The following is an 18,211-nucleotide window of genomic DNA, read 5'->3' as shown; positions in this document are numbered from 1 at the left end:
CACACACACACACACACACACGAAACTAATTCTTGATTTCACCTATTGTTGAGTTTCCTGTTTTTTCTCAGCATCTTACATCCATTTTTTCCCACCACCCCCTTATTCAAGAAAACTGTCTTTGTGGTTTTCTGACCTAATCTATTTCTAAGAGTTTCCTTTAATGGAAGAATAATGCCTAGCCAATTCTAAATGTACTTATTGCCTCAAAAAATTCAACTGATACCTATTTAACTGACTCACTATACTAATCAACACTATTCATTCCCTCTATAAAAGCAGGTTTTCTGTCTTCTACACAGCTAATAAACTACTCTTTTGCACACCTGAGAATTTTTGTTTCTATCTACTTTGTTATTTATTTACCTATTTATAAACATGTTCGTGCTTGTGGTTTTTACTTATATAATGTAATGAAATTGTGCACAAAATTGAATAAGTAGAAAAAGAAAAACCATTTTTTTCCTATGAAAACTAAGTTTCATGTTTTGGAAAGCATCCAGCCACTACTTCACTTGTATTTCTGTTCCCCTGGCCAGCAAAACCTCTTGCAAGAGTTGTCTGTGCACAACAATCTCTAATTCCTCTCTCTTCTCATTTGTTTTTTTCTTGAATTTGTTCCACATAAGCTTTCATCACTACCACTCCTCCCAAAATGACCTTGCCAAGTCACCGATCCATTGGTCAATTTCCGATCTTCATCTTACTTGGCCAATCAGAATCACTTGAACAAGCTGATTATACCCCCTCTTTCTGAAATGTTTTCTTTCCTTGTGTCTGTATACGCTGTTAATTTCCAAATTTATATCTCCAGCCCAGACCTCTCTCCAGGACCCCCATACTCATATGAACCAGTCTTCTGGTCAACATCTCCACTAAAACAGTAGTCTCCCTTATCTGCCAGGGTTATGTTCCAACCCCCTCAGTGATGCCTGAAACTGCAGATAGTACTAAACCCTGTGTATATGTACTGCTTTTTCAATCTGATAACTGAGATGGATACTAAGCAAGTAGCCATCTACTTACTTAGGCAAGTAACAGGCAGGTACAATATGCAGCATGGATATGCTGGACAAAGGGATGATTCACATCCAGGGCAGAAGAAAGCAGGACATCATGAGATTTCATCACGCTACTCAGAAGAGTGCTCAATTTAAAACTTACGAGTTGTTTATTTCTGGAATATTCCATTTAATATTTTCAGACTGTGGCTGGCCATGGATAAGTGAAACTGCAGAAAGTGAAACCCTAGATAAGGGAGGGTTACTGAATGTGGAAAACTGAGCTGCTGTTTCCTTCCCAACTTGCTTTACCACAGTCTTTCTCTTTCTGATAAATGGAAATTCATTTTTTCAGTACCTCTGCCCCAAAATCTTGGAAGCATTGTTGTTTCTTCTTTTTCTCTCACATTCCATATATTAGTCCATGGCAAATCACATGGGACCTACTTTCAAAACGTATCCAGAATCCACCCACTTCTCAACATCATCCATCACCATCCAAGCCAAAATCATCTCTTATCTGAATTACTAAAGAGCTTCCAAATGGCGTCCAGGCTGACGTCCTTGTCCTGCTACCATCTGTTCTCAATGCAGCAGCCAGAGAGATCCTTTAATGAAGGTATCAAACACTGGTACATAGTATTTTGACTACACATCACTAGTGGGATAAGTCCTGTGTCCCAAGGACCAAAAGAATCACAGAGAAAACTTACATCATTCAGTAGACATTTCATTAGCAATAATATATATGCACATATGTATATATAAAACAATTATATACAACATATATATGGGAAGTAAATACATAATTATATTAATGTCATTGAGAACTAAGATTTTCAGTGTAAAAGAGAAACAAGCATAAAATTAAAATGTTAAATAAAAACTTTGTTCCCTTTACTTTGAAATGAAATTATCAATATGAGCTCATACTTTATTTGTCTCTTTCTCAAAATGGATATATTTTCTAGCATTGGATAAAAATCAGAAAGTTATGAAAAACACAGTAGCAAGCAGAAGTACTGGAGAGAGGTCTGGGTTGGAGATATAAATTTGGAAGCCAACAGTGTGTACAGACTCAAGGGAAGAAAACGTTTCAGAAAGAGGGGGTGTAATCAGCTCGTTCAAGTGATTCTGATTGGCCAAGCTGTCAGTCAACAGATAATAAAGGGAATACAGGAGGATTTTAAATAACACCACAAGGATGTAATTGGCCAAACCCAGAAGGTGGGAAATTCTACAAGATGAATTGCCCAGTCTGTTTAATAAATTAATATGCATTCTTAAATGGGGGAGGGAAATGGTTGTAAATTAAAGGAAATTTAAGATACACATATTTTTAATGCAATGTGCAAATCTTGATTAGAACAAATCAATTATAAAACTACATTTTAAAGAAAATCATGGAAAATTAAACTTCTGATCGATATTGGATGATATGAAAAATTACTCAGTTGTGTCAGGTAAGATGATGGTATGATAGTTGTGTTTTTTAATGTTCTTTTTAGAGTTACAGACTGAAAGATTTAGAGATACAGACTGAAAGATTTACAGACAAAATTATACAAACCCTGGAATTTGCTTTAAAGTACACTTTTTTTTTAATGGGTAAATAGATGAAATAAGAACAGCAGAATGTTGATAGTTGTTGAAGTTGGGTAATGGGTAAGTAGGGGTTAATTGTATTATTAGCTCTAGTTTTACATACCTTTGAAATTTTCCATAACAGAACATTCCAAACACACTGGCTGGCTTGCTGCTTTTCAAGGCCTTTGCACATGCTGCTCCTTTTACCTAGGATGTTCTCCCCAGATATTTCTATGTTTCACTCTCCCTCTTTCTTTAGGTCTTTGCTAAGAGGACACCTTCCAGTAAAGCCTCCTGTTTTAGTCATTTTCTGTTGCTTATAGCAGAATACCTGAAGCTGGGTAATTTATTTTAAAAATGAATTTATTCCTTAAAGTTATGGAGGCCAAAAAGTGCAAGGTTTAGGGGACACATCTGGTGACAGCCTTCTTGCTTACCAGAACTCCACAGAGTCCTGAGGCAGGACAGGGCATCACACGGTGAGGAGGGTGAGCATGCTAGCTCAAGTCCCTTTTCCTCTCCTTGTAAAGCCTGCCATGTCATTCCAAGGATAACCCATTGATCCATTAACCCATTAGCATATTAATCAGTAATCCATGAATGGATTAATCCATTCATGAGGGCAGATCTCTCATGACCCAGTCACCTCCTAAAGGGCCAATCTCTCATCCTGCCACTTCTGGGATTACATTTCAAACATGAGTTTTGGAGGGGACAAATGTGCAAACCATAGCATCTTCTTTACTTTAGGTTTCCATACCTAAAAAAGAAATCCCCAAAGTTTATGGCTTTTTATCGCCCTGAGAAACTAACCACTTTTAAATGTACTCGGTGCCTCAAGATGTTCTTTGAACTGAGTTTATCATCTTGCTGATTCCTTCATAAATGAGTAAGTTGTAAACACCACACAGCATTCTTTTTAATACTTTCCACCATCTGCCATACTATGTATTTTTCTGTTTCAATGTCTGTCTCCCCTACTAGAATATAAGTTCCATGTGACCAAGAATTTCATCTGTTTTGTTTACTGCTATATCTCCAGGATCTAAAAGAGTTTCTGGGACATCATAGGAGCTCAATACATATTTATTGAATAGATATGTTACAAAAATACCTAAAACGTGGAAATAAGGCAAAAAGATGGGCAGCATGTCTTTTCAGAGTCACACTGGGGTACTGTTTGCCAGGTTTACCAAGAATTATTTAATTATCTGGTAAAACATATATTTGTCTTTTCTATTTACCATTCATGAATAACTCTATGAAGTTTTATTCTAACCTTATGAAGTTAGATGGTAACTTGGAGATCTTTTCTGTTAAGTATGCAAATAATTTCTGTCTGATAAAAAAGAAATCCCCAACGTTTATAGCTTTTTATTGCCCTGAGAAACATTAACCAGTTTTATATCTACTCAGAGCCTCAAAATATTCTCTGAACTAAGTTTGTCATTTTGCTGATTCCTTCATAAATGAGTAAATCAATCTTTGATGTGTGTTGATTCTGCATGCTATGAAAGCCACGCTCTTACCTTTTTGAAAACTGATGTTAAATTGTGATGAGCTGGGCAAATTCAGCTGTTACTCTTGCCTATTCAGTATTCGGGGTCCTGATTCTGATGTGTGTTTACACAGCACACACCTACCCCCGTGCAACAAGTCTGTTCTTCATCAGCAGAGAACACTTAGATGCACCCCACCTCCCATCAGATTCATCCAAGCCAAGCAGCCCCAGGACCTTGACTCTCTTCATCTGGCTTCTCATCCTGCCTCCCCTCTGTTTGGGGACCTGCGCTCATATGTCAGTCACTTTTTTTTAAAGTAAGCTCCCAGGACTGAAGGTGCATGGAATGATGATGGGATCTTCCTGGGGGCGGATAACGTGTCAGGTTTCCCTGTTTCGGCTGACAAACAACATGTTTCTAATGCAGAATCACAAGGAAATGTCACCTCTCAGAGCAACTCCAACCAATTGGTAGCATCTCCATGGTGCACTGGGTGGAAGATTCTGAGGCTGAACCAGGCTCATCCAATATGCTCTGAACAATCAGCAATGCCCATCATGGGCACAGTACTAGGAGTGCCAGGTGCATGCTGCATACTTCCTGACCCAGCTCTAAGAAGTGATTGTTAAGGTGAGATCAAATATAGGAGATCAGTCAGAGTAGTGGGAGAACCGATAGGGAAAAGAAGCAGACCTTTTGAAAGGTCAGTAGGCTCTGCAAATCTTCGGGGGAGAATAAGCTGAAGGCAGCTGTTCTCTTACCCTGACGCAGAGGGCGAGGAGTGGGTACAAGGGAATGTAGGGGAGTTTGTCTAAATAAGCTTGTTTACTTCCGGAAACCAACGTTTCATCATCCTCCGGCGAGACTGCTCCCTGCACGGCGGAACAACAATGTTAATTACCCACAGATTGCGTTGGCTCCGGGCTTTCGGCATTATGTCTGTACTGAATAAAAGTGAGCAGCTCCAGTTTATCGAGACTGCTGACTCTTCGGCAGTCCCCTAGCCGCTCTTTCACTGCGTACCTGTGTCTGAGTACTCCTTTCTTCTGTCGCTCAGCCAGGGTCTGCAGGACAGACCCGGCAATTAAACCACAAGGAACACGTCCTGGCAACCAGGAGAGGACGTGGCATTCTGCCGCTTTACCTACAAAGATTCGTAATCATTCCTGAAGTACAAAGACAAGGCATCATGACTCCCTAAAAGGAGGCCAGTGACCCTGAAGCCTCAGGACTCACCTTTGAGGTCTACAGAAAAATGAGCAGACACCCTGTCCCTGCAAGTATCCCTGTGCCCAAGAGGGCTCAACATTAAATAGCAACCAAACACCACCATGGCAGGTGGAGGAAGAGACCCTGGAAGAAAGGAAAAGCTGTTTCCTGCTTTTTGAAAAATGAGCCCCACATTTTCATTCTGTACTAGGCTCCATAAATTACATAGCCAGAGTGACTATAGCATATCACCAAATTACTTAATCTCTCTCAGGGTCCATTTCCCCAACCCTAATGAGAGGAGACAACATGCTGGTGGCCCTCGCTCACTCTCAGTGCTCCCCGGCCTCCACGCACCCACTCTGGCCGTGCTTGAGGAGCCCTTCAGCCCACAGCTGCACTGTGGGAGACCCTCTCTGGGCTGGCCCAGGCCGGAGTCGGCTCCCTCTGCTTGCGCGGAGGTGTAGAGAGAGAGGCGCTCGCGGGCCAGCGCGAGTTCCAGGTGGGCGTGGGCTCCCCAGGCCGCACTCTGAGCGGCCGGCGAGCGCAGCAGGCCCCGGACAGTGAAGGGCTTAGCACCCAGGCCAGCAGCTGTGGAGGGTGTGCCAAGTCCCCCAGCAGTGCTGGCCCACTGGCGCTGCACTCCAATTCTTGCTGGGCCTCAGCTGCCTCCCCGTGGGGCAGGGCTTGGGACCTGTAGCCCACCATGCCTGAGCCTCCCCCCACCCTCCCTGCCGTGGGCTCCTGTGCCGCTGGAGCCTCCCCGACGAGCACCGCGCCCTGCTCCCTGGCATCCCATCCACCGTCCAAGGGCTGAGGAGTGCAGGTGCATAGCAGGTGACTGGCAGGCAGCTCCGCCTGCTGACTTGGTGCACAATCGGCTAGGTGAAGCCAGCGGGGCTTCTGAGTCTAGTGGGGACTTGGAGAACATTTATGTCTAGCTAAGGAATTGTAAATACACCAATCAGCACTCTGTGTCTGGCTCAAGGTTTGTAAATGCACCAATCAGCACCCTGTGTCTAGCTCAAGGTTTGTAAATGCACCAATCAGTGCTCTGTGTCTAGCTAATCTACTAGGGACTTAGAGAATCTTTATGTCTAGCTAAGGGATTGTAAATACACCAATCAGCACTCTATGTCTAGCTCAAGGTTTGTAAACACACCAATCAGCACTTTGTGTCTAGCTCAAGGTTTGTAAATGCACCAATCAGCACCCTGTCAAAACGGACCAATCAGCTCTCTGTAAAACAGACCAATCAGCCGTCTGTAAAATGAACCAATCAGCAGGATGTGGGTGGGGCCAGATAAGGGAATAAAAGCAGGCTGGGGGGAGCCAACACTGGCAACCCATTGGGGTCCCGTTCTACACTTCTACACTGGGGAAGCTTTGTTCTTTCGCTCTTTGCAATAAATCTTGCTGCTGCTCACTCTTTGGGTCCACAGTGCTTTTATGAGCTGTAACACTCACCGCGAAAGTCTGCAGCTTAACTCCTGAGGACAGTGAGACCATGAACCCACCAGGAGGAATGAACAACTCCAGATGGGAGGAACGAACAACTCCAGACGCGCTGCCTAAAGAGCTGTAACACTCACCGTGAAGGTCTGCAGCTTCACTCCTGAAGCCAGCGAGACCACGAGCCCACCAGAAGGAAGAAACTCCGAACATGTCCAACACCAGAAGGAACAAACTCTGGACACACCACCTTTAAGAACTGTAACACTCACCGCGAGGGTCCACGGCTTCATTCTTGAAGTTAGTGAGACCAAGAACCCACGAATTCCGGACACACTAAGATGTGATTGCTGGGACTTTCCTGACAGGATTCAGAGAAAGTTTAAAAAGAACCAACTATGTAGTTTGCAGCACATTGCAGGCAACCTGTAAACATTGATTCCCAACTTTTTCCCCTCCAAAATATCTAAACTGACATTTGGCAGCTGTTTTTCAAGAGTCCTAAGACAAAGAGGAAAGGAGGAAGCAGAGAAGCCATGAGTGTTTATTGTGATTAAAAAAAAAAAAGAAAGAAAAGGAACGTTCTCCAGGCTCAACACCACCACTGCTTGCAGCTATTATGACACCAGAACAAGGAGCAAGTGTGTGTCTTGAGCAGTGGGTTCCACTGACCTTGCTGGGAACAGTGTCTGAAGCAAAACACAAGGCCAAAAGGCATAGAAATAGGTATCTTCTTCTCCCTCTCCTGATATCTGTTGTTTCCCACCGAGCCTTTTCATCCACTCTGGGGGCTTCCAAACAGCCTTTGCTTCAAGAAGATTCTATTCCCTGGCTGTATTCTCCCTGATACCCTGGTAGCACCCCAAGCTCCCAGAATTAGCTAATTTGCGTAAGTACTCCACTCTACCCTTCCTTCCCCAGGTAACTGAGACCTATAATCTCACTTCCCCATTTGTAACTATAGCAGCACCCAGGCCCCACACCTGGAAGGCCTGTTTCACTTCCCTTTCCACATTCAATCTGTCTCAGGTGCACCTGAGTTTTTTTTTTTTTTAAGACAGAGTCTTGCTCTGTCACCCAGGCTGGAGTGTAGTGGCGTGAGCTCAGCTGACTGCAACCTCCGCCTCCCAGGTTCAAGCGATTCTCCTGCCTCAGCCTCCTGAGTAGCTGGGACTACAGGTGCACGCAACCACACCCGGCTAATTTTTGTATTTTTAGTAGAGACGGGGTTTCACCATGTTTGCCAGGATGGTCTCAATTTCCTGACCTCGTGATCCAACCGCGTCAGCCTCCCAAAATGCTGGGATTACAGGTGAGCCACTGTGCCTCGCCTGCACCTAAGATTCTTAGAACCCCAGAACAAAAGGTAGGACTGAAGGAAGCCTTCAATCATAACACTAAGCATTGAGAAGACACAGGTAAGCATGAAGCTTTCCAGCACTCTACTGAATCTCATGGTCTCAGTGAGGACACTGATGTTGAGCAGGTGGTCATTCCATCACTCCAGGGGAAAAACATGCTGGAATTCTGTCCTGTGCAAAATGGTCACCCTCATAGTCTCTTGTGTGCTGAGAAGGTCCAGGTGTGGACAGACCAAGAGGAAGTCCAGACCCTCTCACCAGCAGAATCCTCCCCAAGATCCCCAAACCTTTAAGGGTTTAGTCAATCAATTGGCCAATCTTCCCTGGCAGTAGCATCTTACCTGACCGCCAGAATTTTCTCAGCAGGGTAGCACACACACTTCAGAGCACCCTCTTGTTGAAATTCTACCTTTAAAGGAAGACCTGAAATGCTATTTCTTTCTTAAAGTGCTTCCTGACTCTGCCCCACCACATGGGGCACGTCTGCATCTCCATGGCATTGTGCTGGTACTCCACTCACATATTCAGCAATTCACATAGTCTTTCTTGTTTGATAGGGGTACATTTCTTACATCCCTGCAGAATCTAGCGCAGCACTAACTGCACAGAAGCAATGGCTCCTTCCTTAGTGACCTCTTGGCTGTGTACAGGCCTCTTTTTCATTACAGATCACATGGTGTTGCGTTGCTCTGTTCCCAGGTTGGTCCTCCGCATACCTCCCACTGCAGGATCCTGGAGATCAATGCTTGTGTTTCTTCATTTGTGAATCTCCCATGTCTCACCCTAGCATTAGGCAGACAGCTAAGTCTTTGCTAAGTGTTTGCATAAATTTGCTGTTTTGCACATGTTGTACTAACAGGTTTTGCTGAGTAGACCCTGAGAAAATCCTACAGTCATTAAAATGGGAGGCATGGGGAAGTAAAAATGGAGAATTGGCTCCCAAGAAATCCTGCCAGAAATTTTGAAGAGGAAGTTAAATAAAAAAGAAATCGACATGAACATGAATCAGAAAAGATGGTCCTTGTGGGCACAGAAGTGATCATTAGAACGTAAGGTAAGACAGATGAAAGATTTTCTCTGATTAAGTCTCCCACAATTTCTTCTTATGTTCAACCAGCATGATGTGGACTCAAGGCAGCTCAATATAGCAAGCTTCTATTAAGAGACTATTAGGTGATAAGCAATTTGTTAGACAACTGGAGATGCAGAAGTGAATAAAATAGTCCTTCCCCACAGGGCCCCCACCTTGTCTTGGGGCAGGGTTAAGGGGAGCTCTCAGAAATGCCTGCTCCCATCCCTGAATGCTTGCCTAGACCACCAGCAGTCTGCAGCTATCGTCAGTACCTGCAATCACCATCATCCATGGAGAGGGCTGGTTTTCACCCAGGTGAGATTAGTGGAACTGAAGTTACACTCTCTGGATATCTTCCTAAATTCCCAGCTTCCCCTAGGTGCTGGCTCTCCATTCCCTCCTGCAGGCCCCACCCCACCCCTGACATCACTTGGGTCCGTCCTGACTATCACCAGACACTGGGCTCCCTCCCACAGTACCCAAATGCTGTCAGCTCTGACAGTCAGCAAACACTTTGTTGAGTCTTGGCCATGTGTATTTCAGGTCTCATGTGCCCAGAGACATCTTGGTCAGAAGGCAGCTCTTGCGTGTGGCCCTTGAGACAGCAGAACCAGAGGTGATCTGTTCAGGAATATTCCGCATGTAATGCCCCTGGTTCAACTCAAAGAACCAACCTGGTAACAACAAGAACAAGCTTCAATACTCACCTACCCACACTAAAAAACTTGCAGAAAGTGAGTTTCTCTGAAGACCCTTACTACTATACCGTGGCACTATTACTAAGACTGTGTGACAGGCAGGAGAGGGGAGTTCTAAAGGAGACTGTTAGTGCAGGCAAGATGGACTTGGGGGAAATTGTTGAGAGATTTTTGGAAAAGGACAACCAAGGAAAAGGAACAGTGAGGAAGATAAAGTGCTACAACCTCTAAAGAAATACTAAGGACCTACTACACAAAGGAAAAGTTAACAGTTTCTATGCTCAAGACAGAAATTGAGGGTTTGGGGAGTAATGGTATTAAGTCGTTCACTGGGGAAGTATATTTATTACGATTTTGTTTATGTTATTTTTAATACCCTGGCTTATATACCATTCATTTAATTCAGCTAAATATTTAATGCCTATTGTATTTCAGGCACTATTCTAGGTCCTCAAGATATATGATTAAACAAAAGTCCCTAGGCTCAAGAAGACATTCCAGGAGGCATGTATTAGATTTTTATCATCTTAAAAGCTAATTGATAAAAGGTAATAAAATAGAGCAGTGTAAGAGAAGGACAAAAGAAAGACCAGAAGAAAATGAAAACAGAAAAGCTAACAAATCCAGATGTAAAGGGTAAAAACTGTCTACATTATTTTTGCTACTTCCTCCATGGAGGGGTGGAGTTTGTTTCTCCTTCTTTTGAATCTGGGCTGGTCCGGTGATTGTTTTAACCTATAGAATCTGTGGAAGGGAAGCTGTGCCAGTTGTGGATCTGAAGCTTTGAGTGGGCTTGCCAGGCTCCACTTTTGAGAGTTTAGAAACCTTGAAGAAATTCAACTCCACCAGGGAGAGACCATATGGAGAGGCCACATGGATAGAGAGAGGCCGTGTGGCAACACAGAGAGGAAGGGAGGCCTGACCAGCCCAGCTGAGCCCAGGAGCCATCGTGTTAAGTGGGACATCTTGGATGTTCCTGCCAAGACGATGTTGCAGATGCCTACACCCCCAGCTGACACCAAGTGAAACAGGCCACTCAGCTGATCCCAATCAAACCACAGAACCATGACAGACAATAAATGATTGTTGTTTTAAGTCACTAAATTTTAGGGTGGTTGTTTATTATGCAGCAACTGATGACCAAAACAGAAAGTGATACTTGGAAGTGAGGTCTTGTGTAACAAAACCTTAAAACATGTACGTGATGATTAATTTTCAGTGGCAATTCGCCCAGGCATGGTATCCAGATATTTGGTCAAACACATCTAGTTGTGATGTGAAGGTATTTTTTAGATTTTAAGTCAGGAGACTCGGTGTAAAGCATGTTACCCTTCATAATGTGGTGGGCCTCATCCAATCAGTTGAAGGCCTTAAGAGAAAGACCAAGGTCCCAGAAGTAAAAGAGAATTCTGCCAGAGACTGCCTTTGGACTCCAGCTGCAACATCAACTCTTCCCTGGGTCTCCAGGCTGCTGCCCTGTCCAGCAGATTTGGGGCTTGCCCGACTTCACAATGATATAAGCCAATTTCTTAAAATCTCTTTCTCTCTATTAATGTATTTATATTATGTTATATAAATGTTGTTTCTCTGGAGACCCTTACTACTATACTGTAGCATTAGTACTAGGAATGTGTGACAGGCAGGAGAGGAGAGGTCTAAAGGAGACTGTTAGTGCAGGCAAGATGGACTTGGGGGAAATTGTTAGCAACTAGAAGAAAGGCAGACCCTATTATGTCCTGGTAAAAAGTTTGGTAACACTGTCACCTGTCACAATACAAAGTGCAGAAAATATACCTAATGATCTTATAGGTTTGGTAAGGAGATTTCCAGGCAGAATGTTGAAAGTGCCAACTCACTTCTTTTTTTGGTTTGCTTTGGTTTGGTTTTGAGACGGAGTCTTACTCTCTTGGCCAGGCTGGATCTTGGTTCAGTGCTACCTCCTCCTCCTGGGTTCAAGCGATTCTCCCACCTCAGTCTCCAGAGTAGCTGGGATTACAGGCACGCGTCACAACACCCGGCTAATTTTGTATTTTTAGTAGAGACGGAGTTTCAGCATGTTGGCCAGGCAGGTCTTGTACTCCTGACCTTAAGTGATCCACCTGCCTGGGCCTCCCAGAGTGCTGGGATTACAGGTGTGAGCCACAGTGCCTGGCCCAACTCGCTTCTTTTAGCTGTGTCTGATAAGGTGCAGAAAGAAAGAGAGAAAATAATTCTTTATTTTTTAAAAGCAGAATCAAGAGTAAACATTTCCATGTGAGGATTTGTTGGGTTTGAAAATAAAACTGTCATTGTTAGTCTTTCCAAAGAATATCAAAAAAGAAATAGTCTCAAGGCAATGATCGAGTCCAGAGTGCTGCCAGTAAAACATGTTCACAAGGTCAAGATTTCAGGGATGTGGCTGTAAGACTGTATGTGTGTGTGTGTGTGTGTGTGTGCGTGTGTGTGTGAGAGAGAGAATATTATCTAAAATATATAAAAATCTCCCAGAAGAAATAAATAAGCAGCTCAATAGAAAGTATCAAGTATCTGGACAGGAAAATCACAGAAAAAAATATAAATGGCAAATAAACATATACAAGATGCTTAGACTCACTGATACTGAGAGAACAATTAGATGCTCTTTTTTCTCTTAAGTAAAAAAGTTGAAAATATTCAGCATTCAAGAGATTGTGGGAAAGCATCCCCTCTGATAGACTGATGATGGGAGAGTAAAATGGCACAACTATTTTGGAGTATATATGGAATACCTGGAATTTGGAAAAATCAAAACTTAAAATATGCATAATTCTCCCTTTTACTCAGCAGTTTCATCACTAGAAATCTATCCTACAGAAATACTCCCATATGTACACACAATATATGTATGAAGATTTTCACTGCATCATGTTTCTCCCAACTAAGGTGAAAATTTCATGAGTGAGAACTTCGTCATTCACTCTTGGGTCATCAGTAGCTAGGTCACTGTCTGGAACATAGTGGGTGCTCAACAGATACTTGTTGGATGAATGAATGGGATTGAAAAATTGGAAACAAGCTAATTTCCTGTCAATAGGAAATGGTTACATCTAGTTTATGAAATACTATGGGCTGTCAAAAGAAATGAGATAGATCTTTATGTACTCACATTGAAAGATCTTCAAGACCAGTGTTACTTTTTTTTTTTTTTATGAGGTTGCTTTCTAACATTACCATTTCATTTTGGATTTCACTTCATACTTTAAAATACAGCCTGGAGGAACGCCTCAACTTCTAGTTTCTCTCTCCATTAAGTATCTAATTATGTGTAAATAGAACAACTAACGGGACGCTGGGAAGCCCAGGAGGCAAACATTTTGCAACCGGAACTGTTGAGTGTGCCCGGAGAGGCGAGGGAGGTCTATTTGCTCATTTCCTGGGATTGCTTAAATGCGGGATTTTGCTATCCCAAAGCACAGAGCGTAAAGTAGCAGCTCCCCCTGCCTGCCTTCCCGGCTTGTTCTGTTTTACAAGCTACGATAATTTCCCGGTGAAAGCGAGGCCTGGGAATCAAATCCAAAAAGTAGTTGTTCCCTTTAGGAGAAGTTAGTAGCTGGAAAGGAGCATGAGAAAACTGGAAGGTCCCATAGACTAATGTGTTTTTTTCCAAGGTTTGTACAGATTCACCGAGTTGCTGCGCCTTATCATCTAAGTAATGTCTCAGTTTTTAGAAGTTGACATTGTTTTGTTAATTACTTCTCTGGTCACATGCATTTCAGGCCGCGCAAAAAGAATCGGAGTGCTGCTTTATATAAATGAATAAAACTAAGTTCCGTGGTTTGGCCCTTCTACACCCTCCTCCCCTACCACAGGCTTTGCAAACCACTTAATCAAGTGTCCTCTGTAACCGTCCGGGGGCACTTTCGGGTCAGAGACAGCGGGGGGAAACCGCAGAAAAAGTTGAAAATGTCAGCGACCCCCTGCATCTGCGAGTTCTTTTCTGTCCTTGAAGCGGTGAAGCGGGGCTGAGCGCGCCGAGGGTGGGCTGCAGCCCGGCGAGGGGCTGGGCTCAGGGCACCTTGCCCAGAAGGCGGGCATCGGTGCCAAGTGTTCACCGGCTACGCAGCAGAGCCACCGAGCAGCGCCCCCCCCCCTCGCCCCCCGAGGGCACGCTCGGTGCCCAGGCCAGCTGCTCCTGCAAGCGGCCCGCGGGGCCCCGAGCCCGGGACTCCCTACTCAGCACCACCCGGCGGGCTCTCGGCTGACCCGCCACGGAAGATGCCCGGTTCCAGGCGATCCGGGCGGCTTCCCTGCGCGCGGGGCCGTGCTGTCCCCGCAGTGCCCACCGGTGCGCCTTAGTCGCCAACCCACCTCATCTCAGGATGAATTTCAGTGTACTTGACGCATCGCGCCAGGACGGTCTCGGGAAAGCGCTTGGTGGTGCCCGGACCGCTCCACTGCTGGCGCCACCTCGGGACGACCACCGCGAGCACCACAACGAGGATCAGGACCAGGATACTGACGCCGAGACAGAGTTGGGCTCTCCTAGAGAGCCGGCAGCAGGGTTTGTCCCCGGACACCGGGCTGAACTCGCAGTTGGCCATAGGGCTCCAGGCGGGGTTGGCTGGGCGAAGATGAGGCCGGCGGGAGGCTAGGCAGCAAGAGAGAGGCTGGCTGGGTTCTGAAACTGCACCTCCCCTTCTGTTTCACTTGCCTTTTCTCTGTTTCCCTTCCCACCCCCAACCCCTTGCCTCAGAGTTCCGTGGCTGGTTACACCAATAAGAGTTTAAAAGACCAACAACTATAGGCTCCTGTGCAGTGACCCACCCACTCCACCTCCAGGGAGAAACAGCCACCTTAATCCTCTGCAGGTGTCCTAAGGGGGCAGACAGTACATCCTTATACTCCCTCCGCTAACTCCCTTCATCAACCGGGCACTTTACACCTGAGCCACATTTGCTTCCTGGAAAGCATGAGGGTGGGCTGCCCGCTTCTATACGTGTGTGCACACAATGCCCTCTGCCTGGAAAAGGATGTCCTACCTCTCTTTCTTAACTCTGACAAATGCCTGGTCAACCACCTTTAAAGACTCAACTTAAGTCTGACTCCTTCTCTCAAGAGGCATCAGTGGCTAAGCTCTGGGTTCAAATTTAGTTCTTGCTGGATGACATGCGGCAAGTTACTTAACATCTCTGTACTCAGTGTAAAGCCGGAATAGTAGCAGTACTGACTTCATGGGATTGTTACGAGGATTAAGTGAGTTAGTATCTACAATGTGTTTAGCACAATATCTGGCACATGGTAATCACCCAGTAAATGTAAGTTGTTACTACCAGCTCTAGGAGCTGCTCAGAGATGCAATTTTATAGTCCATGGAATGTGTTTGAAGCAGGGTCTGGCACACAGTAATACTGCACTCTATGCGGGAGTTTAATAAATAATAAAGTGGCTTTTCTTGCCTCTTCTTTGTTGAGAGAACATCTGTGACATTCAAGCAGAGACCTAAGTAATGTGAGCGATCAAGTCACCCAACTCCCTTGGGGCAAACATTTCCCAAGCAGAGGAAATGGCAGGTGCAAAGACTCTGAGGCAGAAAAGCTCTTGGCCTGTTCCAGAGCAGCAAGGAGGCCAATTGTAGTTAGGCTAGAGGGTTGAGGGAAACAGAACAGAAGTTCGGAAAGTAGCAGGAGACCAGATCACCCATGGCTCTGTAAGACAGGATGACTTTTTGGACTGTGTGTTTTATTTATTTTTTATCTTTTTTATTTTGTTTTAAGTTCTGGGATACATGTACAGGACGTGCAGAGTTGTTATATAGCTAAATGTGTGCCATGGTGGTTTGCTGCACCTATCAATCCATTGCTTAGGTATTAAGCCCCTCATGTTTTAGCTATTCTTTCTGATGCTCTCCCTCCCTCCACTCTCCCCAACAGGCCCCAGTGTGTGTTGTTCCCCTCCCTGTGTTCATTGTTCAGCTCCCACTTATAAGTGAGAACATGCAGTGCTTGGTTTTCTGTTCCTGTGTTAGTTTGCTGAGGATAATGGCTTCCAGCTCCATCCATGTCCCTGCAAAGGACATGATCTCGTTCCTTTTTGTGGCTGCACAGTATTCCCTGGTGTATATGTACCACATTTTCTTTATCCAGTCTGTCATTGATGGGCATTTGGGTTGATTCCATGTCACTGCTATTGTGAATAGTGCTACAATGAACATATGCATACATGTATCTTTATAACAGAATGATTTATATTCCTTTGGGTATATACCCAGTAATGGGATTGCTGGGTCAAATGGTATTTCTGTTTCTAGATCTTTGAGGAATCCCCATACTGTCTTCCACAATGGTTGAACTAATTTACACTCCCATCAACAGTGTAAGTGTTCCTATTTCTCCACAACCTCACCAGCATCTGTTGTTTATTGACTTTTTAATGATCACCATTCTGACTGGCATGAGATGATATCTCATTGTGGTTTTGGTTTGCATTTTTCTAATGATCAATGATGTTGAGCTTTTTTTCATATGTTTGTTGGCTGTATAAATGTCTTCTTTTGAGAAATATCTGTTCATGTCCTTTGCCCACTTTTTAATGCGGTTGTTTATTTCTTAGAAATTAGTTTAAGTTCCTTGTAGATTCTGAATATTAGACCTTTGTCAGATGGATAGATTTTGAAAATGTTCTCCCATGCTGTAGGTTGTCTGTTCACTTTGATGATAGTTTCTTTTGGTGTGCAGAAGTTCCTGAGTTTAATTAGATCCCATTTGTCATTTTCGCTTTTGTTGGAATTGCTTTTGACATTTTCATTAAGAAATCTTTGCCCATGCCTATGTCCTGAATGGTATTGCCTAGATTTTCTTCTAGGGTTTTTATAGTTTTGGGTTTTACATTTTAAATCTTTAATCCATCTTGAGTTAATTTTTGAAAAAGGTGTAAGGAAGGGATCCAGTTTCAATTTTCTGCATATGGCTAGCCAGTTTTCCCAGCACCATTTATTAAATAAGGAATCCTTTCCCCATTGCTTGTTTTTGTCAGGTCTGTCAAAGATCAGATGGTTGTAGATGCGAGTCTTATTTCTGAGGTCTCTATTCTGTTTCATTGGTCTATGTGCCTGTTTTTGGATTTTATTTTTAACCCATTAGTGTGCATTTTATTTTTAACCCATACAAGTCACCAAATGACTTGATCTGGCATATTATTTTAAAGGATCAATCTGGCTTTGGTATTAAGAATAAATTGTAGGAGGATAAGGATGGAGAACAGTTACAATGGCTGTAGTAGCAGTAATGAAGGTGGCAAAGAAAAAAAAAGATGGATTCTGAATAGAGTTTGAAGGTAGCAGCAGCGGGATTTGCTGATGAATTGGATGTAGCGTTTGCAAGAAAGAGATGAGTCAAAGATGATGCCAAGATTTTTTATTTGTGTAACTGACCAAAGGAAGGAAAGCACTGCAATCTACAGTGATGGGAAAACGGGAGGTGAAGTAGATTTGGTCTTGGGAAGAGGCATGAATCAAGAATTTGGTTTTTGATGTGCTAAGTTTGAGATGTCTATTAGACCCCCAACAGGAGGCATCAAGGAGCCACTTGGGTATAAGCTTCTGGAGTTTGGGCAAGGGATTAATGCTGGAGACACTAATAAGGGAGACCTTAGATATGGACAGTTTTTAAAGCCAAGAGTATATATATAAGATCATGTGAAGAGTGTGTGCAGAAACAGAAGAGTTTCAGAGGCTCAGCCATGGGCTACTCCTGTGGCAGAGGCCAGAAAGATGAGAGAGCTTCAGCAAAGAGAACTGGGAAGGATGATCCCTGAGACAAGAGGAAGGGTGCCCTGAAAGTTATTGATGATATTGACAAGAGGAATCATTTTAGAGGAAAGATGAGGACAAAGCCCATCCACAGCAGGTTTAGGAGACTATGTGAGAAGATAAGTGGTATCAGTAAGTTAGCTGGTGTTTGCGTGTGTGTGGAGAGCTTTTCTGTAAAATGAAATCGAGAAATAAAGCCATAGCTAGAGGATGCTGGGCAGTCAGGAGAGAATATTTTGTTCTAAGTTGAGATTATCACAGTATGTTTGTAGGATGCTGGGATGACCCAGTAGGCAGGTGACAATTGGCAATTGCTCCAGTAATTTCCCTCGACCTGCTGAGCTCAAGTGATCATCCTGCCTCAGTCTCCCGAGTAGCTGGGACTACAGGCACGCACCACCATGGGCCTGGTTAATTTTTTGCAGTTATTATTTTATTTATTTATTTTTGTAGAGGTAGGGTTTCACTATGTTGCCCAAGCTGGTCTTGAACTCCTGGACTCATATATTGGTGAGAGGTATCCAAAGCACAGGTGAGAGTGTGGGTAGGAGCTCCACCACCTCA

The 18,211-nt window shown here is 43.9% G+C and overlaps 1 protein-coding gene across 1 annotated transcript in view; it reads right to left on the bottom strand.

Moving 5' to 3' along the window:
- CD38 (CD38 molecule) overlaps positions 1-16,179 on the bottom strand; it is a 68,010-nt gene extending 51,831 nt beyond the window's left edge. The window contains exon 1 of the mRNA XM_003826799.6: positions 14,209-16,179. Coding sequence (XP_003826847.1) covers positions 14,209-14,441 — 233 coding nt within the window. The 5' untranslated portion in view covers positions 14,442-16,179. The remainder of the gene's footprint in view (positions 1-14,208) is intronic.
- Between the last annotated feature and the right edge of the window lie 2,032 nt (positions 16,180-18,211).

The sequence above is a fragment of the Pan paniscus genome, chromosome 3 (genome assembly GCF_029289425.2).
Source record: "Pan paniscus chromosome 3, NHGRI_mPanPan1-v2.0_pri, whole genome shotgun sequence".
NCBI classification, from domain to species: Eukaryota; Metazoa; Chordata; class Mammalia; order Primates; family Hominidae; genus Pan; species Pan paniscus.
The sequence above is the reverse complement of the archived record's forward strand: the minus strand, read 5'-3'. Positions and strand labels throughout refer to the sequence as shown.